Here is a 23,923-nt window from a genome sequence, read left to right on the forward strand (position 1 = left end):
AGCCCACTCATTGATTCAATTTCCATCAACATGCCGCTCTGCACCCTCCACCTGCTGGAGCTACACAACACAGCACCCATTCCTCTCCTGACCTTCCTCTCAGCTCTCAAATCTTCAAACGCATCACCTCTAGTAGTCTCCCGCGTGATAAGATGGATTATCCTCCCCACACATCTCTCAACCGAGCATCTCCTAGCCAGAAACACCAGCTGGGATATCCTACTCATCCTACCCACCACCGACCCTCTTCCCCCTTCCGTTGCGAAACTAGTGCGCCATCACTGGAGCGTAACTGCTGGCGTCCCATCACGCCTCACGCAAGCCTTTCACTCCAAAAACGTAAAACTACTACACCCCGATGCTTCTTCAGTACCCAAACTCGTTGAAGACCAGAGCGCGAACAAGACCACGAAGTCAGCGCAGAGCCTAGAGTTGAGCGCCGAGCTGAACGAATGGATCAACGAATTTGTACGGAGCAGTGGAAAAGAGGGAACAGGTGCGGTATCCATGTTCAATCTCCTCGCTTTCAAACCCGGTATGAAATCTGAATATCTCAAGTACGGTGCTGCGTTTGCGGAGTCCATTGGCTCTCGGCACGGTGGGAACGCGAAGATTGTAGGCAATGTAACGCACGTCAATGGCATTGCCAAGTCTAAGGAGGAGGAGGATAGTGTTAGGGATGATTGGGATGAGATTGCCCTGGCGCATTATCCTAGTATTCGCCATTTCAGGGAGATGTTGGTTAGCGCAGAGTATCAGGAGGTCAATAAGAGATATCGCGTACCGAGTTTGTGGGATACGTGTATTTTAATGACGAGTGAAATTGCGGTTGAAGAGTTGATGATAGGCAGTGAAGGGGCGAAATTGTGAATATGTATATCGTCTAGGGGAGATATGAGAGGGGATTGGAGATGCAAGTAGCCGTAGGATGTGAGTGGAGATAATAGTAGGAAGCGAAGCGAACATCTAGAGGCTTGAGGTTGCACAAGATGTCAAAGAATCATGTAAGCAGAAATGTCGCTCTAAAGCTATTTAGCTGCGATTTCCTGCCCATCTTAGTGAGCAAGATAGTAGGTTAGCTTGTTGCTAGAATGCCGTGGGTCTTCTATGGATCGAGTTTAGGGTCCGCTTAGCCAGCCCCGAGAGTCAGATATCGTTAAGAGGCTGTTAAGAGATGCTCGGCCAGTACTACCGGTATGCGGCAACCCCGCATTTGGTAACAACCTTCCACGCAACTACAGATAATACGTTCATTAATTTGTAACACAATTCCTCTGCAAGCTATTTAGGAGTCTTGATATTAGGAGAAAAATACCCTTATTGCTAATGTTCCTCCGTTCGAAGAATCACCATCTACAACCACGATTAAACGTCATAGGGCGCCTAGCCAGCTTCAATTGCCGCTTAGCCTCAGCCTGATACTGATACTTTAGGCAAGCTCTCGAAGCTCTCCTATCCACCTCCTTTCAATTTCATGTATTTTTCCTCCGATGTCCTTTGCCCTTTGTTGTGAAGGCTGGAGTACCCTTAGACTACGAGACACGAAACTACTTTTGCACAAGCAGTGTCAGGGAGCTACCACCTCGCTGAACTATATCGTAGTTCAAAAAGCCACCTAAATGAGGCTTCTAAACGCGAAGACATATCGACTGAAGACTCAACTAGGCAGAGACAAACCGGCATACGCCATCCTATCTCATACTTGGGAAGAAGACGAAGTTCTTTACAAAGATCTCAAATCTGCCTCCGAAACCGACTGGGGAGCGAAAAAAGGCTTCTCCAAAATCAAACATGCTTGCGACCAGGCTCTGAAAGACGGTTACGACTTCATATGGATCGACACTTGCTGCATCAATAAGGACAGCAGCGCAGGGCTCTCAGAAGCAATTAATTCGATGTTTACTTGGTATCAGGAAGCCAGTATTTGCTACGCCTACCTATCAGACGCGCAACATGGAAGCACAGAATTACTCATACATTGCCACTGGTTTGGTCGCGGCTGGACGCTGCAGGAGATGATTGCTCCAGATCATGTTCATTTCTACGACAATAACTGGATATACCTTGGGAGCCGTACATCGCTCGCACTTGATCTCAAAGAAGCTACAGGTATTGACGAGACCATTTTGGTACGGGGGCATCTTGATCAAAAGTCTCTTTCGACCTATTTTGTACACGAAGGACTTGATACAACATCACGCGTCTGCAAGTACTGTGGGTCCACAATCAAGGAGGATGTACACATCATCCTGAGCAGAGTCAGCATCGCACGGCGAATGAAGTGGGCCTCAAAACGAGCAACAACTCGCGTAGAAGACGTTGCATATTGTCTAATGGGTCTATTTGACGTGAATATGCCCCTACTCTACGGCGAAGGAGAAAAGGCTTTCTTTCGACTACAAGAGCAAATTCTCAAGAGTTCAAGAGATCATTCTATTCTCGCTTTTCGAGCCGATCCATCGAAAAGACCAACAGGAAGATATGACTCTGCTATACTAGCACCTCATCCCAGCTACTTCCGGGACGATATCCAGCGTGAGTGGATGCATGCTGGTGGAAATGCAAGATTAATTCTGTCAGAGGGTGAACTGATGATGGATATGCTCATATGTCCGCTGCTCTCAGGTTCTTCCTCTTTGAATCTATTCAGGGGCAAGCATATTGGGATTCTAGATTGCATGATAGGCAACGACTATCTGTCAAGACCTGCGATCTTATTAGAGGCAATCGACAAAAGCGCAAGAAGGTTCCGACGCTGCCCCAGGGAACCATTACTGCTTCAACTGAAAGCAACTGAGTCATCAGATTGCATACTATTGAACCAATACACTGATCGAGGTACGATACTTCCAGTCAGTGTTCCCGACTCGCTTAACAAAAACGTGAAACACAGATCCCGTAGAAAAGGTGCAATACGACGCTCGTAAAATCAGAAGACTAGGCATCACTATTAGCTTTGATAAAGTACCTGATCGTGACGGCCCTGGTCTTGGCCTCCCACTCCGCCTCAATTCTTTCTCTGCAGACTCTCCCAGATACTTCACAATGGGAATCGCATCACCCGCCTTCATCGCGGACTATATTCCCAACATCAAGTACAATCACGTCGGCATCATATCTTTTTACAGCTACAAATTCGAGCACTTCTTCATTGCATGGGGCCGCTTATCTAATAGCGGTGCCGACATCATTTGGTGCCGAATTTGGACGCTCTCACAAATCTTACGCGAAAATTTGCTAGATTTGGACTGGACACCACAAGATAAAGAAGTAGTTGAGGAAATCGTGCGGTCAGTCGAACTACGTAGACCTGGTAGTTTGCTTCTTCAACCACATCGAGCAGACATGTGTGATACAGATGATGTGTTTATTGGAACGGCGAATACGGTCAGACTGAGGGTGACGGTGAAGATATCAAAAGCGACTTTCATAAATCGTTCTGTCTACCAGATGAATGTGAGGGCGGGAATTGCCGGTATGGGGCAAAATCGTTTGACAGACTTGCCCGAGCGACTAGGGCCACAGCGTACCCGGTAGATACGGAAGGTTTAGGGGCGTGGTCCCTAAAAGCGAGGTTTTAATAGTTTCTAGCAAGGTCCCTACCAATTAACGTAGCGTTTATTATACTGCAAGACCGCCTTTACGATTTGCAGAGATCTCTCCGAGCTTTACAACTTATCCTTCTCCCTATTCTCTTCACAGATGAGGGCCTTCCGTGTTACGGTATCATCAACATCTTTGTAAAGTCTAAAAAGCTCTGCCCTAAGCTCATGTATATTCTTCAATCCGTTTCATTTAAGGCTGGCCAGATCATCTCTAGTGCAATCTCGTAGCTATATGCTTCTCTTCTTCGCTCTCGTAGCCTGGCGCACCATCCTTATAACGATAGCACCGAAGTCTTCTTTCCTTTGGAACGGGATGAACCGCCTATTACTCTTCGCGTATTTCGAAATTATAGTGGGGTCTTTTGGCTTTTCCCTCGCGCATCGAGCTAGCGCATCTGCCTTCACCGTGAATTACTATTACCCTATGTCTAGCACCTCGACACTTGTACTTTACTACCAACTAACAAAAGGCTGCACTCTATCTATTTCCAGCAAGGGCACCTTGCGATCGAGGATTTTACAGTGCGCAAAGACGGGAAGATGAACACTCCAGACCGCATCACGGGATGGCTGAAGGACGTAGATATCAGTGGTACCGACGAGAATGAGCGCAAACCGGGCGACGACTCCAGGCAACAGAGAAAGCAATACACGCCGGCTACTCCAACACGGAAAGTGTCCATATGTGAGACTCTAGACGACGTATCGCCGACCGATACTTCGTTTTCCAGGACTAGTGTCTTCGATTCACCTCTGCACAAGTATCCCCTGCGTGGGCGTTCAAGTCCCAGTGCACGTCCAGTCAGCAACAAATCCTACGACGACGACACATCTGATATCACCAGCCTCGATGAAGACGACTTGTGGAACCGCAGTCTAGACAAGGGCCAATGCAGTGGCAGTGACGAAAATATCCATCCGCCCCAGGATGCGGCGTTAGCTAGTATCACCTCCTGTGATTCACCCTTAGCCATCGATGACGAGCCTGCACATGCACAGGCAATATTATCATCATTAGACATTTCACAGCGTGATTCAGACGAACCACGCATGGTCTGGATAGTGTCGTGTCTTCAGTGTACGCTAGCTGGTCTATCATGCTCGCGCACACCGCCCGCCTGTTTGAGGTGCAAGCGCAAAGGCGCCGCACAAGTCTGCCTTCTGCAGCGTCGCTGGTTCGTCGAGGAAATTGTACAGTCTGGTAGCACGAGATACACGCTCCCGATACTACTGAAGCTTAAGAGCGACGATCCAGGCATATGGCAGCGCAAGCGGGAGTTGGAAGGAGAGGTACGTGACCATCCTCTCTCGGTTCTTTTATTCGTGTATCGGATTTGGTTTTGAAATACTAATATCTAAATAGTTGTATGAGAAGTGGCTTGCCGAACAGGATAGGAAGAATTGGGTTCTTCCCGACGTCGTTGGTAGTCGTCGGGGCGGGTACCCTGTCATTGGCCGTAGTGCGCGCGTCTTGCATCCTGGTGAAGGAAAGGGACAGGTCGTGCATGCGGAATTGTCTGTCGACATGAATGCTTAAGAATCTATCCACGGATTTTATGGGTTTAGATGTGGCGTTCGTCGCTTGGCTTTGGTGTCTCTAGAGAAAAGGAAATATTGCCGTATATTGCCATATTTTCATAATTTAGCATCTAGGACTGGGGAATTTGCGGACGGTGTCTTTATAGACGTCTGGGATTGCGTCGAGTTCAGGTGTTCGCAACGGCCAACATGGCAAGAAGGGAGGCATACTGGGTATTTAGGGCTGCCAAGAACGCCACCCAGTTCATTCATTGTATCCTACCACTTCCAATAGGCATGTGCTCTGCTAGATATCGTGTACTCGACGTCTCAAATAACGTTTTAATAAATTCATAGATATGCTCAAAAGTTGTAGCGCAAGGCTGAGACAGGTTTCTAGCAAACCCAGATCGTCTTGCACGCGCCAGGGGCTGGCCGATTGCATAAAGCGCATAGACAGTGTTCGAATTGACACGACTGGAAAATGATTTGCTCTAAGTGTGGCTTATTGCGTAGGCGCTTTGAGAATCCTCTTATAATCGCTATCTGAAACTCTGTTTAGTTCCTGCATGGCACGCTAACTGCGCCACGTTTTAGGCACCAATGAGGCTGTGTGTATTCGCGCCTTCAAGACACAACAGTTGCACCTGTAGGTATCTCGTTATTTAACAAGTAAACACTCTCTGCCCCAGGTAAATCTTACGGTGTTTCCTGTACCTAACATACACTACGAATGGCTACTTACGGGCTGCGAGTCCCCTTATTTTACCTCAGATAGTCCTAGCTAATGTTCAGCTAGTACAGGCCAAATTTCTTAAAGAAATATAGCTATTCATCGTCACCGGAGGAACATGACGTCCTCGACAGTGCATACGCGCATCACAGGAGGGAAGCGGCGTGGTTCCCCAGATAACGAGCAAAGCTTGCACACGATCAAGCGTCACAAAACCGAACTCGATTCAGCGGTACTGCTCTGTATAGATTGTCAAAAGCTTGACCTCGATACAAGCTTTGAAAAATCATTGAAGATCTTCGAACGGACGAAATCTCAGCCAAATTCTCAATTTGAAGATATACGTGAAGCCTCTGATGGAACGTATTTCTACGAGACCTCGATCCTAGTCCATCGATTCGAGAATCGGCTATCAAAGCCATCAAAATGTCCGCTATGTACGTTCTTCCGATCGCTAAGGGTCCAGCCGGAACGTCACAAACGCCACAAACTCCTTGCGTTTGTGGAACTGAAGAAAGGTGATTGTATTGATAATGTTCTATGTATAGGGGGAAGCTATGTTTATATATAAAAAGGAGTAAAACTAGAGTAAGCTAGTCCGTATATAGACTAGCGTGTTAGGCACATAATAAATTACGTGTTAGGAATCTAAACTAACAGCTTCCCTAAATCCTAATACGGGATAAAATACAAAGAAAGAGAGGATAGCAGCCTTATAGTATTGTACTATAACGTATTACACAGGCGAGTTAGTTGCTTAGTTAAGTTAGTTATAATACTAAAACCCTACTAAAATTAGTAATTTTTTACTATTAAACGCGATGCTTTAATATAATAATATACAATTTTTTTAAAAAAAAAACTAAATACAGCTTATAGTTTAGGCTTTAAAATGCAATGCAAATTTTTTTTAATAAAAAGCTGCGCAGATCTATAGCATCTTTTAAATAATATTTAGTAATTAACTAAAAGGAAAGCTTCTATAATACAATACTAGGCCTAATAAAATAAAGCTTTTTTTAATAGAAAAGAAAGTAATTACCTAGTATATACTTTATTTTAAAGACTAAAAATTTCCGCTCTAACTAGCTGCTGTAAATAATATAGCTAATACTTTGCTAGCTAAATATAGGCAACTATTTATTAGTAAGAACTAGGCTAGCACATTTATTAAATAATATTTATAGCTTAGTATTAGGATTTTTTAAAAGTATAACTACTAAAAAGCTTTATATAAAAATTTTAAGCTTATACAAGGCTAGTTTTAACTTGTAAAAAATATAAAAGCTAAGCATAGTATTTAAAATAAAAATATATATAATTTTAATAAAATAGGCTTTATAATAGGCTAAATATTATATAAAATTATTATTTTAAGTGCTAATTATTAAAAACAGCTAAAAATAGTGCAGCAGGGTAATTAAAAATAAATAATAGTAATCTAAGGCATTAACGCAATAGGGTAGGCTATTTTATTTTTTATTATTTTTATAGGCAAGAACTACTTTTTAGCCTAGTATAAAAAAAATAGCCTACTCTATAATTAAGTTATTGCAGTTTCTAAAAATAGCTAAATAATAAATAAGCTTATTTTTAAGTAGTTAAAGCACTTTAACAAGTATACTAAGGGGAAAGTTATTAGTACCTATTATTTACTTATTATTAATAGTTATAAAAGCTATATATTAGTCTAATTCTAGCAGTACTGCAAAAAATAGAAAATTATTACTTTTTATATACTTTTGCATTTATTGCACCTACTATAGCTATTTAATATAAGTTATTTTGCGCTTTTAAAAAAAGCGTATAAGTACTAAGCTAAAAAGCTAATACGCAATAGTATTAACTATATTACTAAAATTAAGTTTTTACTATACTTTAAACTAGCTTTTAATGCTGCTATTATAAAAAGTAATATTTTAAGTAGCTTTAAAAACGCTAGTCTAGTTTTTTTTAACTTTAAAGCTATAATATTAAAGCTTAATATCTAGTTATATATTCTACTACTACTTATTATTAAAGACAGTCCTTAGGAGTTAAAAATACTAAGTAATATTCTAAAATTTAGGTTTTAGTTAATGCTAGTTAAAATAAAAATTTAAAAGTATTTAAATAGTTTTTTTACTTTAATAGTTAAAGCTTTTAAAAAAATTTTAAAAAGTGCAGCTATAGTCGCGCACAAGCTTATATTAGCGCAGAAAAAAATTACTAAGCTTTAAGTAGCTAATAAAGCTACTATATAATAAAAATTATATAAAAAAAAGCAAGTATAAAAAGAAAAAACTTTTATAGTAAAAAATAGTTTTTAACTAACAATTTTAAAAAAGTTTAGGGCGCGTAGTAATAAAAAAAAGGCAAAGAAGTAAGTATATACTAAAGTAAGTAAGCTTTTTTAAAGGCGCTGTAAATACTATAGTAAAGCTAGGTATAATGCGCAAATATATAAGCAAAAAATAAAAGTAGTTTCTAAATAAATTAGCTTATTATAATTTACTATTATAGTTTTCTATAGTGCTATACTATTGTGCATAGTACTAATTTTAGTAAAGTTTTAGTATTATAACTAACTTAACTAGGCAACTAACTTGCCTGTATAATACGTTAGTAAGAGTACTTTGTATTAGAATTATAGTCTATACGCTGTTTACTATAGTAAAGCTATATAAAGTTATAGCTATACGCCTCTTCTTCGTAATTACAATAGTTGTAGATTCTAATATAGTTAAACTATACTTCTATATAATTTTCTATAATACTATAAGTAGTATAAAGCTATTTAAGCTCTAAAATTTAAATGCGCTTAGCGTTTACTTAAACTTATTCCTGCTATAGTATATAGATAAAAAAATACTGTTCTGCTTTATAGAGCTAGTAGTTATAAACAATAGTATTATTTATATTTGTATTTAGTAGGTTAAAAATAGTACTTATAGCAAGTGCTTAGCTAATAAAACTAATATTCTAGCAAACTGCTTTAAACTTAATAAAGTTTAGAGCTTTTATAAGTATATTAGCAGGATTTTCTTTACTACTAATTTATTTAACTATAATAAAGCCTTTACAAATATAGTCGCGGAAAAAATAGTAACAAATATTAATATACTTAGTTTGCTAGTAAAACTTTAGGTTTTTAGCTAGCTTAATAGCTAACTAATTATTAACATGTATAAGCACTATATTAAAGTAAATATTAACGTGCAGGTTGTTAATAAATAATTTAATTTATATAGCTTTTTTTATAGCTTTACTAAAAGTTATATATTTTGCTTTGTATATAAACTAGGCTACAACTTTCTATATAGCAGATAACTATAAAATAAGTCTTCTAGCAAAAATAAATATGTAACTAGTAATAGAGTATTAAAAATTAGAATATCTAGCTTAGTTAGCGTTAATATAGCTTAAAAGCTAAAGTTCCTGCTTTTTGTATATAATGCTAATTTTGCAAGTACTACTTATATAGGCATACGCTCTAATTATTGCGTTTATATAATACTATATTAAATTACTATTAAAGCGTTTATAAAATAAAGCAGCGTAGGCTAGGTTAACACGCATTATAACTAGTAAGTAGTTAAAAAAACTAAACTTTTAAAAATATTTTTTTTTAAAAGCAGAGGTAGTAACGTTGTTATTATTTTGCTCTAATTTAACGCAATAATTATATAAAATTTTAGTAGCAGCTATATTGCTAAAGTTATAGTAATTAAAGAATTGCTAAATATATTTAGCTTAGTAAATTTTTATTATATTTATGCTTTGTTTAATGTGCATTTTTAAATACAGAGCGTTAGAGTCTTCTAATATAATAGTAAAGGCGTTAAATAGTTTACCTTTAAATATATTAATACTATTCTAGTGCAGAGCATAGATATAAATATTATTAATATAAACTAAAATAATTAGCTTTTGCGCAATATATATATAGACGTAGCTATTATAAAGCAAAATGTAAAAGCCTATTTATATAAGCTTTATAGTAAGTATTTTATACTATATACAAGGCGCTTATATAAGCTTATAAAAAAACTTAAATAGTAGCTATATATAGCTAGGAAGTAGCATAACTAAAAGTAGCAGTATATAGTAGACTATTTCTTAAAGTATAGTATTAAAAAAAACAATAGTAATATTAATTTATACACTTATTTATTTAAATAATATATAAATAGTAAGTAGTATATATATTAACATAAAGTAAGCTGTAAGAAAAAAAGTTTCTATATAATTAATACTAGAATGCTGTTAAAAACTGCAAGCAATAAAGCAAGCTTTAAACTTAGTAATTCTGCTAGTTAGTATAAGCTTAACCTTGTAAACTATTTTAGTAGAAATAGTTTTTTTACTTTTAAGTAAAAAAACTACTTTATAAACGCCCTTTTTAAGAAGCAAATTAAGTTCCTTTATTATTATATTATACTATGCGCTTACTTTAAATATTATTATAGCTTTTTTGTAGTTGCGTAGCGTGCAAATAAAAAATATTATAATAGCTGTAAAGGCAAGCTAGTTGTATATATCCTAAAAGTTTCTATTAAATAATATATTATTTTTTATAATAAATAAGTCTGCAAAATTACTATTTAGGTAGTTGTTAATAGTAATGCTTATGTTTAGGGTCTGCCTAAAGTTATATGCGGAAAAAGCAAACTAATTAGCCTAAAAAAAGTTTTTATTAAGGATATTTTTATTAAATATATTATTATTATTACTGTTGCAAGGTTTTGTAAAAAAACCGCTTTTTATAAATACTTTAGATCTAGATTTATGTCCCTTAACGTATTACACAGGCGAGTTAGTCGCCCAGTTAAGTTAGTTACAATACTAAAACCTTACTAAAATTAGTACTATATATAATAGTACAGTACTGTAAAAGACTATAGCAGTAAATTATAATAAGCTAATTTATTTAGAAACTACTTCTACTTTTTACTTGCATATTTGCGTATTATGCCTAGCTTTACTATAGTATCTATAGCGCCTTTAAAAAGGCTTACCTGCTTTAGTATATACTTGCTTTTTTACTTTCTTTTTATTACTACGCGCTTTAAACTTCTTTAGAGTTGTTAGTTAAAAACTATTTTTTACTATAAAGGTCCCCTTTTTCTGTACTTGCTTCTTTTTATGCAATTTTTATTATATAGCAGCTTTATTAGCTACTTAAAGCTTAGTAATTTTTTTTTGTGCTAATATAAGCTTATGCGCAACTATAGCTGCACTTTTTAAAATTTTTTTAAAAGCTTTAATTATTAAAGTAGGGGAACTATTTAAGTACCTTTAAATCTTTATTTTAACTAGCGTTAACTAAAACCTAAATTTTAGGGTATTGCTTAGTATTTTTAATTTTTAGGGACTGTTTTTAACAGTAAGTAGTAGTAAAATATGCAACTAGATATTAAGCTTTAATATTATAGCTTTAGAGTTAAAAGGAACTAGACTAGCGCTTTTAAAGCTACTTAAAATATTACTTTTTATAATAGCAGCATTAAAAGCTAGTTTAAAGCATAGTAAAAACTTAATTTTAGTAATATAGTTAATACTGTTGCGCATTAGCTTTTTAGCTTAGTACTTATATGCCTTTTTTAAAAGCGCAAAATAACTTATATTAAGTAGCTATAGCAAGTGCGATAAATGCGGGGGTATATAAAAAGTAATAATTTTTTATTTTTTGCAGTACTGCTAGAATTAAACTAATATATAGCTTTTATAACTATTAATAATAAGCAGATAATAAGTACTAATAACTTTCCCTTTAGTATACTTATTAAAGTGCTTTAACTACTTAAAAGTAAGCTTATTTATTGTTTAGCTATTTTTAGAAACTGTAATAACTTAATTATAAAGCAGGCTATTTTTTTTATACTAAGCTAAAAAGTAGTTCTTACTTGTAAAAATAATAAAAAGTAAAATAGCTTACTTTATTGCGTTAATGCTTTAGATTACTGTTACCTACTCTTAATTACCCTACTGCACTATTTTTAGCTGTTTTTAATAATTAGTACTTAAAATAATAGTTTTATATAATATCTAGCTTATTATAAAGCCTGTCTTATTAAAGTTATATATGTTTTTGTCCTAGATACTATACTTAGCTTTTATATTTTTTATAAGTTAGAACTAGCTTTGTATAAGCTTAGGATTTTTATATAAAGTTTTTTAGTAATTGTACTTTTAAAAAGTTCTAGTACTAAGCTGTAAATATTATTTAATAAATATACTAGCCTAGTTTTTACTAATAAGTAGTTGCCTACATTTAGCTAGCAAAGTATTAGCTATATTATTTATAGCAGCTAGTTAAGGCAGAAATTTTTAGTTTTTAAAGTAAAATATATACTAGGTAATTACTTTTTCTTCTGTTAAAGAGAGCTTTATTTTGTTAGGCCTAGTATTGTATTATAAAAGCTTTTCTTTTAGTTAATTACTAAGTATTGTTTAAGAAATGCTGTAAATTTGTGCAGCTTTTTATTAAAAAAAATTTGCGTCGCATTTTAAAGCCTAAACTGCAAACTATATTTAGTTTTTTTTTTAAAAAAATTGTATATTATTGTGTTAAAGCATCGCGTTTAATAGTAGAAAACTACTAATTTTAGTAAAGTTTTAGTATTGTAACTAACTTAACTAAGCAACTAACTTGCCTGTATAATACGTTATATTCTAAATTATAAGTAATAATAAATATTATATATCTATAGCTATTAGGCTTTTTGTAGACTGTATATGCAGCTTTTTCTTTAGTAATAAAAATATTATTTTCTATTTTTTTTACACATACTTGTAGGCGTGCATATATATATAAATACTTTATTATTATATACTATAAGCACAGATAACTTTTTGCGCAGCTTTATTTAGTAAACGCACAAGCTGTATAAGTATTAAGTTTAAAATAATTAAGTTTTTTATTAGGGTAGTAAGCTGTTTATATAGTATTATTATTACTATAGCGTTTATATAGAATGCTGCCGTTTGTGCAATATAAGCAGAAAATAGCCTAATTATACTTATAGCCTTTTTTAATATAGCAATTGCAAAAATTATTATTTTTATTAGCAAGAGCTATGCATGTGTTGCTATTTGCAATATATATATTATATAAATATTAACTATTATATTATAATAGTTTAAGTATCTGTGCGTTTGTATAGTTTTAAGTTTTATAGTTTTAATATATAGCGTATTATTGTTTTTTAGGTAGTATTTGCCGCATATATATTTGCACTAGTGCACAGTTTAAATATTTATTAGTTGTAGTATAATAATTATATAAAAATTCTATATATATAAAGGCCTTTGCAGTTTTTCTACATTATTTGCAGTAGTTTTAAATATACTACTATTTTTCTATTATAAATAGAATGCACTTAGTATTCTTCTTAGTATACTAATTATATTTTATATTATTGCCTAAAGTTAAATATTTCCTTTGTTGTATAAAACAGCGGGTGCAGATATTATTAATAGGCTTAGTAATTCTAAGTAGCTTAAATAGATTAAATTTTTTATTATTACTACTGCTTACTAAGCTATAACTGTTTTTATTTAAAAATTATTATAGTTTTAGAAATATTTTTTAGAGCGTAGGATTAATAGGTAGTTTGTAGCTAGCTATAGTAGTATTGCTATTACTAAGCTAAAGCTATAAATTAGAAATAATATTTTTAGGCAAAGTATTATTGCTATTATTAGAAAGGCTAGACAAGCTATTTTTATTGCTTTTATTAGTAAGATTAATAGTTGCATTTTTGTTTAAGGAAGTGCTATTATTTATATTAGTAAAGTTAATAGTTATGCGTGTCTATATAGGTGCATTTAATAATTATACTATACTATTAAAATATTATATAATTAGTTATAGGTTAGATATAATGTTATGCGCTAGTTAGTTTATAGAGTAGTTTTTAAAAGTATGTGTTCCTAAAATTTAAAAAAAATCTATTTATCTATTTAAAAAACAAAATTTTATAACTTAAGTAAATTTAAAGTATAAGCTTATACTTAGCAGCTGCCTCTTTTTTGCCTAAAATTAAGTTGCCTGTTAGTAATTAGGCGTATAGAAGTAGAGTAAAATAATAGCAGGAATAAAAAGTAGTATATTTAAATATTATTAGTATACTATTTTTTTAAACTGTATTAATAGTGCTAGTACATATACTAGTAATAAGTTTAGTCTATCTAAAAAATAATTTTAGTATTGCTAGTAGTAACAGCTAGTTTAAGTAATACGCATAAAATTATATATATATATTGCTTTTTATACTTGCTCTGCAAAATCTTTGTTATTAGAAAATTTATTTATAAAAGTAGATAGCGCAAAAAAATAGCTATTAAAAGCAGATATAGTATTATTGTTGCTATTACTATTATTATTGCTATTTAAGTTAAGTACTGCATTTAGTACTTAAACAGGTTCTTATAGTATATAGTTATTAATATACTAACTATAAAAATAAGTATTATTTATACTAGTTATATTATTAACGCGAGCTATAGAGATGCGTCTAACTTATTTAATATTAAAGTACTAAACTTAGCAAATATTTTTGCTATTTATATACAGAAAATATGCAATATATTTTTATAAAGAGTAAAGCTTTTATTAGCTAATAGTAACGCAGAGTTTAGGAAGTATAGTAATATAAACTTATACTTCCTACGCATTATTTTTGCTAAAATTAAGTTTTTTACTATAAAAAGCTTTATAAAGAGTTTTCTTGTCCTATAGCGCTTTTGCAGGAGCTTAGTTCTTTTTATTAATAGCTTTCTATATAATATATATTTAGAAACTTTCTAGTAGAGTAGCACTGCGCAGTATTTCTTTAGTGCAGTTAATAATAAATTTAGTTATATTAAAAAAAAGTATAAAGTTTTTAATTATAGCTAAAGTGCGTTCGCGTATAATCTAATAAAAGTACTTAATTATACTAACTATATAGTAAGCATATAAAATGCTAAATTTAATAGTAATACTTTTGCTATTATAAAAAGCCTAAATAAAATATTATAAAAACTTATTATTGTATTGCATACAAATAATAAGTTTACTGTATTCTATAAATATGCGTGTAATAAGTGTAGTAAAAAACTTTAAAATTTTATTTTTAGTAATAAATAAAATAACTTAAGTAAATTAAGTAGTATTATTAATAAAGAATAATATGTACTTTTTGCCTTTTAGGCCTAGTACAAAATATAGTTTTTATATATTTATAGTAATAAGTTACTTAAACTTCTTATAGTAATAGTAAGCTAAATTATAAAAAATTTTGTAAAGTGCGCGAGTAGTATAGCAAATAAAATAAATATTTTTAATTTTAGCTTTAATTTGCGCATCTGTAACTTTAAATTTTTTATTTATTTTAAGTAGTATTTGCATACTATTAAGGCCTAAATAATTAAAATAGCAATATTTTAATTAAACTAGGTTATTAAAGTTAATAGTAGTAGCAGTAATAGGAAGTGCAAGTAAGCATAGAAACTAAAGTATATAAATATTTATTTAAGAATAAAGCAGGGTGTGCATAAACTCTGCTTTATTATTTTTTTTATATACTTTTATAGCGGTGCCCGTAATTATAATAATAAAGTTTAATTATATAAAAAGCAATAAAGATAATAAATTGCAGTGTATTTAAAGAGCGTAATGTATATTATATAGTTTAAAAATAATAAATTTGCTATATAAATTAGTAATAATAAACTTAATATTACTTATACTAATAATGTTAAATTAAAATTTTTATTTGCATTTTCTAATAGTTTTTCTGCAAGGCTTAAGCTTAAAGAAAAAAAAAAAATTATTAGTAATATAATAAAAAGTACTACTGTTATAGATTTAATAATTAAAAAAAATTAGTAGTATTAAGGCCGCATATGCAGTTTGTATAAATAATTTATTAATTTTATTTAAACTTTATATATTTTAGCTATTACTATTTGTAATAGCTTTTTTTGCATTTATCTCTAGCCTATATTTATAATTCTATTGTGTATTAGATATAAAAAAGCAGTTAAGAGTAAAGTATATACATTTAAAGTCTAAAATATAAAAAAAATTAAAATTAAAATTATTAATTACTGTTGCAATTATGCGCTTAAAATAGAGATTATTAGTAATAGTAAAGTTAGAATTATAACTTTTACTTGCATTTTTAATATTTTTAATATTTTTAGTGTCTTATTACTTTTTGCGACAGGTAGCTTTAATATATCTAAATTTACTATATTTAGTGCATTTAAGAGTATTAGGCTTGCTAATATAGTAATAAGTCTTAATAGTATAATTAGTATAGCTATAGTAACTGCATATAAGGCTGTTGCTTATATTGCAGTTGCTATTTTTATTATTATTATTTTTGCTTTTTTTATTGCTATTGCTTTTGCTATTGCTGTTAGTATAAGTATTGCTAGTAGTATTATTAGACTTATTTTTAGTAGTATTTTAGGCATTTTTATAATTATTAGCGTACTTAATAATAAAGTCCTAGTAGTTTACTTAGGTTTCTTAAGTAATAATTTTCTTTTTAGAGTAAAAAAAGTTCTAGATTTTAATAAAAGTATAGTACTATTATAGGGGAAGAATTTTATTAATTCTGTAAATTAAAATAGTATAAGTAAAAAAGTTTTTAATAGTATTAATATTTTTATAATAGTGCTTAAAATTAGCAAAAAGCAGGTAGATAGTAGAGAAATTTATAAATATAAGAGCGTCTAGCTTTACTTTAGTATAGTAAATAATAATTAGATTTAAAGTTTAGTATATTTTAATAATATTAGTTTAAGCTGTATAAGGCTTTTTTTTCTATTTATTATTAAGTTTATTTTAAATATAGTCTTCTATAGTATCTTTAAAAAGATAAAAGGTAGTAAGTAACTTTTTGCAATACTTATTATAAAATTAAAGCTTAAGCTTATAAATTTTAAGCTTAGCCTTGTATTTAGATTAAGTAGTATTATTATTATTATTAGGCAAAGTAATAATACTAGAAAGAAAGTATTAACTTTTAAAAGGTAGTATTATAGCTTTAAACGCAGTTTTAGTACGTAAAAAAATAAGCTTAATAAGCTTAAAGTACTAAACTGCAGAGCTATTATAGTAGTTAAGCAGGCTTTATTAAGTAGTAACTTTTTTAAAAACGCGCTCTTATTTATAAAAGTTATTAAAACTAGTTAATTTAATAAAATTTTTACTAAGCGCCTGCTTAGTATTAATTATAAGTAAAAATATATTTAATATTATACTATACTTAATATAGTAGTGCTTTAGTAAATTAGATAGACGTAATAGTCCTTAGGCAACGTAGTAGTTAAGTAACTTAAGTAAGTTAATATAAATACTATAGTTTTAAAATTAATTTTATAGTTAGAAAGTAACTAATATAGTTGCGCAATAGTAGCGCAGAAAATATAGTTTATTATAGCTAAACTGCGCGTAAGTGCGCAAAGAAGCTTATAACTTATAAAATTAAAAAAAAGTAATTATATTAATAATATTTTATATATAAAGGGAAGCTATATTTATATATAGAAGGGAGTAAAACTAGAGTAAGCTAGTCTATATGTAGACTAGCGTGTTGGGCACATAATAAATTACGTGTTAGGAATCTAAACCAACAGCGTTCCGGAGTAGTGATAGTTGGCTGTTTAGAGCAGACCGACTTCGGAATAGTGATGTACTCAGTACATTCAAAGATAATGTATTCATGGCCGTAGTACCAGATCTTGAAATGATTCCGCCACATGCGCACGAGGAAAACTGGCTAGATAGCGACATCCCAGCTATAGGGGCAATCTATCGCCTGCAGCCAGAGCAGGCAGATAGCACTGATGAGAACACTCTTCTTAGTGTACGGGAGCTTAGTGAGAAGCTTAGCTTTGATCATGTATGGCGATGGCTCGAAATTTGTCGGGACAATCACGGCAACGCTTGTATGCAGCGTACATCGAACGAACCCATCTTGCGAGGCTTTAGGCTCATCGACTGTACCAAGCATCCGCCTGTCGTAGAGGAAAAACCTTGGGGAACTACATATGCTGCTCTAAGCTATGTCTGGGGATCGAAGCCGGAGGACGCGAAAGACTGGCCCGAGACGGTGTTGGACGCGGTCGAGGCAACAAGGGAACTGGGTTTGCAGTACCTATGGGTTGATCGCCTCTGCATCAATCAGTCTGATTTAGCTGAAAGAGCATACCTCATTTCGCGCATGACGACGATTTATGAAGAAGCGCAGTTCACAGTTGTAGCAGCAGCTGGTTCTGGCGCGAGCCACGGTCTTCCCGGCGTTCGATCAACTCCCCGAATACCGCAGCCAAAGTACTATCTCGATAGTGGGAACCTACTATTATCAACACTCCCAGACCCTCGCCGCGATATCCTTGAGTCGCCATACTGGACTCGGGGTTGGACCTATCAAGAAGGCGTTCTTTCCAATCGGCACGTAGTCTTCACGGACACTCAAGTCTACTGGGAATGTCGCTGCATGGCTACTCACGAAACTGCTGATATGACGCTCTTCCACATGTTTGCATCCACCGAGGAGAATTCAGATTCTGTAATGGCAGACTTTATGTTGTCTGGGATTTTCAAGGGGGCAACGTATAGTGGCGGAAGCAATGGGAATCAGGACGATCTGGTCATCGCGAAAGACGAGGTCTATCGCGTGGACCACGGCTTCCCAACACATCAGGAAGTAACTGTCCGATCGCAGTTGAGAGGTCTCAACGAGCACATTCGTGAATTCTCTAGAAGAAACTTGTCACGCGATACGGACACTCTATTCGCTTTCCAAGGTATAGTCGGATTGTACGAGCAAACCACGTCATTGTACCTGTTTCACGGGATACCTATGTGGGTGGGCGACATTACCGGAAATGTGGCCGGTGCAAGAGTAACCTTTGCCTTGTCGATTTCATCCTGGTACAACCGATCGGGCTCACTTCCTCTCATGTTTGTGTCTGAGCCGTGTCAGCGAAAGACCCATCTACCGTCGTGGACGTGGGCAGGATGGCGCGGCACCGTTTCCTGGCGCGCTCCTCCCAACTTGGAACATTGTGCCTATATGAGCGACCTTATCAAAGCTACAAGCGAGCCTCTTGTATGGGCCGCAGATATCCTCCTTCACAAAGCCGACTGGTCGTCTTCGATTTGCCTGCAGAACACACACTCAGCCGCCAGTCTCGCAAGCGAGGCATTGACCTTGATCGAAATCAAGGTACCCTTTATCCTGAACACCTGGGAGCGAGTAGAAGACACCGATAGAACATGGAAATGGGCAAAAAAGGCCGGCAGGCCAGGTCGTGAACAGTCCACGTCCCACAGCTGCAACTGGGACACGAAATGGTACAGAATAGGCCGCCGGCTAGCTTTCATCGGCATGTCGGTTGAGATGACCGCGGCGCAGTGGACTGCTAAGCATACCTCTGGAGAATTAATCAGCGTTCTGATATTTGCGGGGAAATATCTAGACAGTGAACATGGCACTGCTCGGTACCTAACCTTGCGGAAGGTAGCGTCTACGCCTGAGCGCTGGGAGAGGATCGGCACACTCTACCTTATAATCCCTTTTCTAATAGGGAAATTGAACACTCAAGACCTCTTTAAAAAGATACCCGGCCGTGCACAAAACCGGACGATAATTATCCAATGAAGGGAGTCGGCGCTCGCAAACCCTCACAGGAAGATTCTTAGACTTTGTTGTATATCGAAAGTATTGATGGTGATATCCTATCGCAATTCATTTTAGAGCTAGTAACGAAGTACACTTAACGACCTTTTTGACAATTAAAAGCAGAGTAGAAATCAGGGCTCTCAAGTCTGATACTTTCCTTTCAACTCTTCAGATGCCGGCCATAATGTTGCTTCATTTTGTCCTTCATCTCTTCCAACGTAATCTAAACCCAAAGTAGGTGATGGAGCATATAGAGCCGTGGCCCGAAAGTTGCAAGGGACAAGATAACCGCAAAGAGCAAACGCAGTGACTCAACAATTTTGGAACTCGCGCTTCTACATTCAGCTATACAGACATTTACTTACCCAAGGCTACCGGTATAATGTTCAGGCGCGCTAGCTATGGGTATCGATCGGATCCGCCAAATATTGTCTTACTCCTCTTTTGGAAGCGTTCAATATATCATAGCACAAACCCACCCACAGTAACATCCTTCCAGCTCCGTATAGGATGCGTGTCTTCGAGCTCTACACACCACCATAGCACTTCCTTTGTCTTGTCAATCTGTCCGCTCTCCTCATACGCTCTCGCCAAAGCGTACCACGCCTCTGAGTAATCCCACCCAGCGCCTAGCTTGGTCAATGTTGATAGCAGCCCGAACGCACGATCGCGTGCTGCGAGACGGTTTAGTACCGGTGGTGAGAGTTGGTTCTCAGCAGATGGAGTGTGGGATGTTAGATACTGGGTCTTTGAGGTGGATGTATCTTTCTGAGCAGACGGTGCGGAAGGCTGCAATGAAGGCGTTGTGATATCTGTTGGCTCCGTAAGTTCTAGGGGTATTACTTCGCTGTAAATATCCAACAAGATATTCGACAGGCCCACAATGCCCTCAGGGTGGTCTGGAAAATGTAGGAGAGCACGCTCGAAGTCTGCTCGTGCTAGATGCTTGTAAGATTGGGCTACTAAAAGCTCTCCGCGCTATCGTACTGTCAGTTATGGTCACCCACATAATGAAGTGGAGAGTACTTACCATAGCAAAGACATCAGCCCATAGCTCTTCGACACTCTTTCCGCCACCCCATCCCTTATCTCCAAGAGCCTTAGCTGTCGAAGACTCCAGCGACGCCTCAGCCTCGAAAGTCTCTACTAACTTTAGCGCTTCGGTAAGCGCTTCCTTTGCGTCTTCGAACATCTGCGCTCGCGTATATAGGCCAGCAGTAAAGATCCAAATGCTGCCAAGGAGCGAAACCTTCTGTCGGCGCTCTTGTAACTTGGAGAAATGTGGGTCTGGAGGGATGAAGTCCAAATGTGGAACGGAGGTAGGTAGTCGAACGTCCTGCTTCAGCGGCTGGTTTGTGGGTCCTACCGGAGGTGACGTATGGGATAAGTTGTGTGCGATGGGACCTAGGGACCTATCGCCGCTTTCGATAGATTTTCGTGGAGTGCCTGAATTAGAGCGATGTCGTGAATGTGGGGTAGTACCTCGTGCTGGCGAATTCTTTCCGACGTTCTCTGGAAGCGGAGGCACCTCGGGAGCTTCGTCAGCTTCCGTTATCGATGCTCTGCGGAGGCTAGCGGAGCTTCGTTTTTGAAGCTTGCTAGGACTTAGCCCAATGCTTGCTTTGTTGTCCTCGTTCTTGTGGTGATGGAATAAATGGTGACGCTGATGACCATTGGCGTCAACCGCGCTATTCTCCTCGGTGACTTGAATGGCAGGAGGCGCACCAGATTGGCCAACAACACTTGTAGCTTTGGAACCGAGGATTGAGGGATTCCTGGTAGTTGTGTCCTTGTCTGTTGTTCTGACTGACCCTCGTCCGCGGAAAATACTTCCTCGAATCGTACCTACAGCGCTCTTTGGAGGTGATAATGCAGCGGTTGGCGTCTCTAACTTAGATTTATCTGCGGTAGGATCGCCGAAAAGCCTGCGGTATAGGGCGAGAAGCTCATCACAGCCATCTACAGCAGCTGTAGCGCCATCTGTTACCTCGAGCAGAGCTAGCTGTGTCATCTTTATTTGTAGTATACTGCTCTTTTCGAATGCTCCCATACGATCAACAATACCATCGCTCGGCGCGTTCTGACCTCTGGCTTGGTTGAGATGTTCGCTGCGGTAGGCATTTTCATCGTCCGTACCAAACAGTATGGTCGGGTCGCCGAACTGCTCAAAAGCTGCTTCACATGCCTTTTCAGCTGCAGTGAACTCTGACCTTGACGTCAAGAGTAAGGCGAGAAGATGCCACAGGGGGATCAGTTTGCGCTCTCGGCCATACTCGGCAGCAAATCCACCTGATAGCACGCCATCAGTGCTGATGGTGCTCTTGTTCCGCGTAGCAGGAGACAGCGCGCGCTTCACGACTTTGATCGCCCCCGGGATGTCTCGCGTCTCGGCCAGTACCAGTGCTAATGCATAAAGGGCTTCAACATTATTTGAATCACCGAGGCTTGGAGCAAGGGATTTGCGCAAGTATTGGACGGCCTTGGCCTGGATCCCGGCTCGTGCTTCCACTTCGTAGGTTAGGCGTGCCCAATGTGCCTGGCTGATGCCTATGGAACAGTAGGCTACGGCTAACGCTGTAGATTCAACCTGCGTCTCCGTCGAGGCCACGGATCCCGCATCAGATGCTGATCTGAGATGATCTGATTGTTCTAACCATTTCTCGATGGTGTGACCGATCTCTAGAGCCTTCTCCGCCTCTATTCTGGATCCAAAACGGCAAAGTAGTCTGATGGCTTCTGCGGATGTCCTCAATACTGTGCTATCATCATCAATGCCAGAGTCTGCTTCGCCCGTTTTTTCAGCTCTGTCCTTTCCCCGTGTGATGATCTCTACGTAGGATTCGTAGGCTTTGAACGCCAATTCAAATTCGGCTAGTGATGCATGAAGAATGAACAGGTGGCGCAGAATCTGAGTGGAGTGAAAAGTCTTCGTTGCTGCTCGATAGAGTATCTGGAGAAGAGCGGTTAGCAAGCTGCCATCTTTGCCTTAGACGATCAGGTGCTCACGTCAAGCACACTTCGTGCGATGCCCTCCTTTCCGCCCTCGCCAAGATCGTCGCCGCTCCATGTCGGGCCGCAAAGGAGACGCCAGTTGTCCACGACAGAAGTCACCCATGCTTCAATCTCACGATTTGTTTCGCTTGCTTTTGGAAATTGAGTCTCTTTGATCAGTAAGTTCTCATAGACTGTCTCGACTCGCTTCAGCTCTATTCGCTGTCGTAAGCGTATGCTAGACAGACTGTGTAAAGAACCCTTTTCTTGGGATGCGGGCGTAGTCGACTCGGGCTCGTATGGAAGGTTGTGTCGAAGAATGGTAGACAATGTATCGTAGTATGCTCTCCAAGCGAGGCGGCGGTACCGCGCTGCGTTGGCCGCATCAGATGCACCACTCCTGGCTGTGGCTTCCCAGAATCTTGCCCAGTAACGGTACGTGCGTAGGGCGGAGGAGGAGTCGACGTATTCGCTGGTGGTGGATGACTGGTCGGATAGCTGACACAGGCGAACGAGCACTTGCTCGCTCCACATGTTGAACTGTAGTGTTTCTGCGCCCGGGGAGGTGGTGGCTGCGAGCCAGGGAATTATCGAGGCATAGGCCGTCACTGCATCATGGATGGCACCTGTCTTTTCTAGAGCGGAGCCTGCACCTCATCAGCCTGCTAGCACATGGCGCAGAGTGGGTCACTGTCGGTACCTTTTAGATATGTAGCCTTCACAAGACAGGCCTTGGACCACGCGCTTAACGGCGCTGCTTCTTCTATCTGGGTCGCAACTGCCCCCAGATCCTTTGGCAATCGTGCGATAGCCAATCCAGGCTCGTCCAGGACGTAGTGCAGCCATCCGAGGCAGACAATGGCTTGAAACGCCTCCTGTCCTGCTTCGCTCTCATTGTCGATTGCAGTGAGCAGGGAGGGTATAATCTGTCCCAACCCAGAGGACGCGGTCGAGCTGGCGGTCGAGGGCCGCTGGGTGCTGTATGCAGCAACCTGTGCTTCGGAGCGCGCTGTGAGCGTGAGGCCTGCGGGCGCCGTTAGTCGTCGTTAGAAGGTCCAATATACGAGAGGGTCGCTGACATTGTCGATGCGGCGCATGCTTCTCGACTTTCCTACAGAGCTCCGGGACATCCGTCCAGCGCCCAGCACATCGTGCCTCGTCCAATTGCTGCAGGTAGCGCAGGGCCTTCTCGCTCTCAAGGGCCTTCTGTGTTGCGGTGGGTTAGCAATGCAGCCAGGCAATGACGTTGTTCGAGGGCCCTGAGAAATGTGTAGCAGAAGGACGACCTACCACCATGGTATTAAAGATAAACCTGTTGCGCTACACAAAGTCGCAATGTGTCTAGAATCATGTTCAAGGAGAAATATACAATGCGACGAAGCCAGCCATGACCGCTCACAAGTCGCTGACCG

General features: G+C 37.2%; 4 protein-coding genes across 4 annotated transcripts; 3 read left to right on the plus strand and 1 right to left on the minus strand.

Moving 5' to 3' along the window:
- Positions 1-30: 30 nt before the first annotated feature.
- K460DRAFT_273633 (uncharacterized protein) lies at positions 31-870 on the plus strand (the record flags this gene model as incomplete). Its single annotated transcript, XM_040927896.1, has 1 exon — positions 31-870. One exon carries the CDS (start codon positions 31-33, stop codon positions 868-870), a length of 840 nt encoding a protein of 279 aa, XP_040793804.1.
- A 749-nt stretch (positions 871-1,619) lies between these two features.
- Positions 1,620-11,389, plus strand: K460DRAFT_382717 (HET-domain-containing protein; the record flags this gene model as incomplete). Its single annotated transcript, XM_040935420.1, has 3 exons — positions 1,620-2,838; positions 2,894-3,475; positions 11,340-11,389. 3 exons carry the CDS (start codon positions 1,620-1,622, stop codon positions 11,387-11,389), a joined length of 1,851 nt encoding a protein of 616 aa, XP_040793805.1.
- Positions 11,390-17,471: 6,082 nt separating this feature from the next.
- K460DRAFT_329066 (HET-domain-containing protein) lies at positions 17,472-19,528 on the plus strand. The gene is made up of 2 exons (XM_040930728.1): positions 17,472-19,094; positions 19,158-19,528. The coding sequence occupies exons 1-2, from the start codon at positions 17,556-17,558 to the stop codon at positions 19,497-19,499; spliced, it is 1,881 nt and encodes a 626-aa protein (XP_040793806.1). The 5' UTR covers positions 17,472-17,555; the 3' UTR covers positions 19,500-19,528.
- A 52-nt stretch (positions 19,529-19,580) lies between these two features.
- Positions 19,581-23,918, minus strand: K460DRAFT_362009 (uncharacterized protein). Its single transcript, XM_040932560.1, has 6 exons — positions 23,802-23,918; positions 23,591-23,717; positions 23,212-23,535; positions 22,527-23,158; positions 20,551-22,470; positions 19,581-20,498 (listed from the first exon to the last, which is right to left on the minus strand). Exons 1-6 carry the CDS (start codon positions 23,805-23,807, stop codon positions 19,983-19,985), a joined length of 3,525 nt encoding a protein of 1,174 aa, XP_040793807.1. The 5' UTR covers positions 23,808-23,918; the 3' UTR covers positions 19,581-19,982.
- Between the last annotated feature and the right edge of the window lie 5 nt (positions 23,919-23,923).

The sequence above is a fragment of the Cucurbitaria berberidis genome (assembly GCF_010015615.1).
Source record: "Cucurbitaria berberidis CBS 394.84 unplaced genomic scaffold K460scaffold_1, whole genome shotgun sequence".
Taxonomy (NCBI): Eukaryota; Fungi; Ascomycota; class Dothideomycetes; order Pleosporales; family Cucurbitariaceae; genus Cucurbitaria; species Cucurbitaria berberidis.

Excerpts from the sequence above, each read along its gene's own strand:
- K460DRAFT_329066 (XM_040930728.1), top strand. The coding sequence starts at position 17,556 with ATGGCCGTAGTACCAGATCTTGAAATGATTCCGCCACATGCGCACGAG. Across the intron at positions 19,095-19,157 it reads TCCTGAACACCTGGGAGCGA|TCCACGTCCCACAGCTGCAA; the intron begins GTAGAAGACACC and ends GGTCGTGAACAG.
- K460DRAFT_362009 (XM_040932560.1), bottom strand. Across the intron at positions 23,536-23,590 it reads GCATGCGCCGCATCGACAAT|GCCTCACGCTCACAGCGCGC; the intron begins GTCAGCGACCCT and ends CGGCGCCCGCAG. Across the intron at positions 23,159-23,211 it reads GAAGGCTACATATCTAAAAG|GCTCCGCTCTAGAAAAGACA; the intron begins GTACCGACAGTG and ends GATGAGGTGCAG.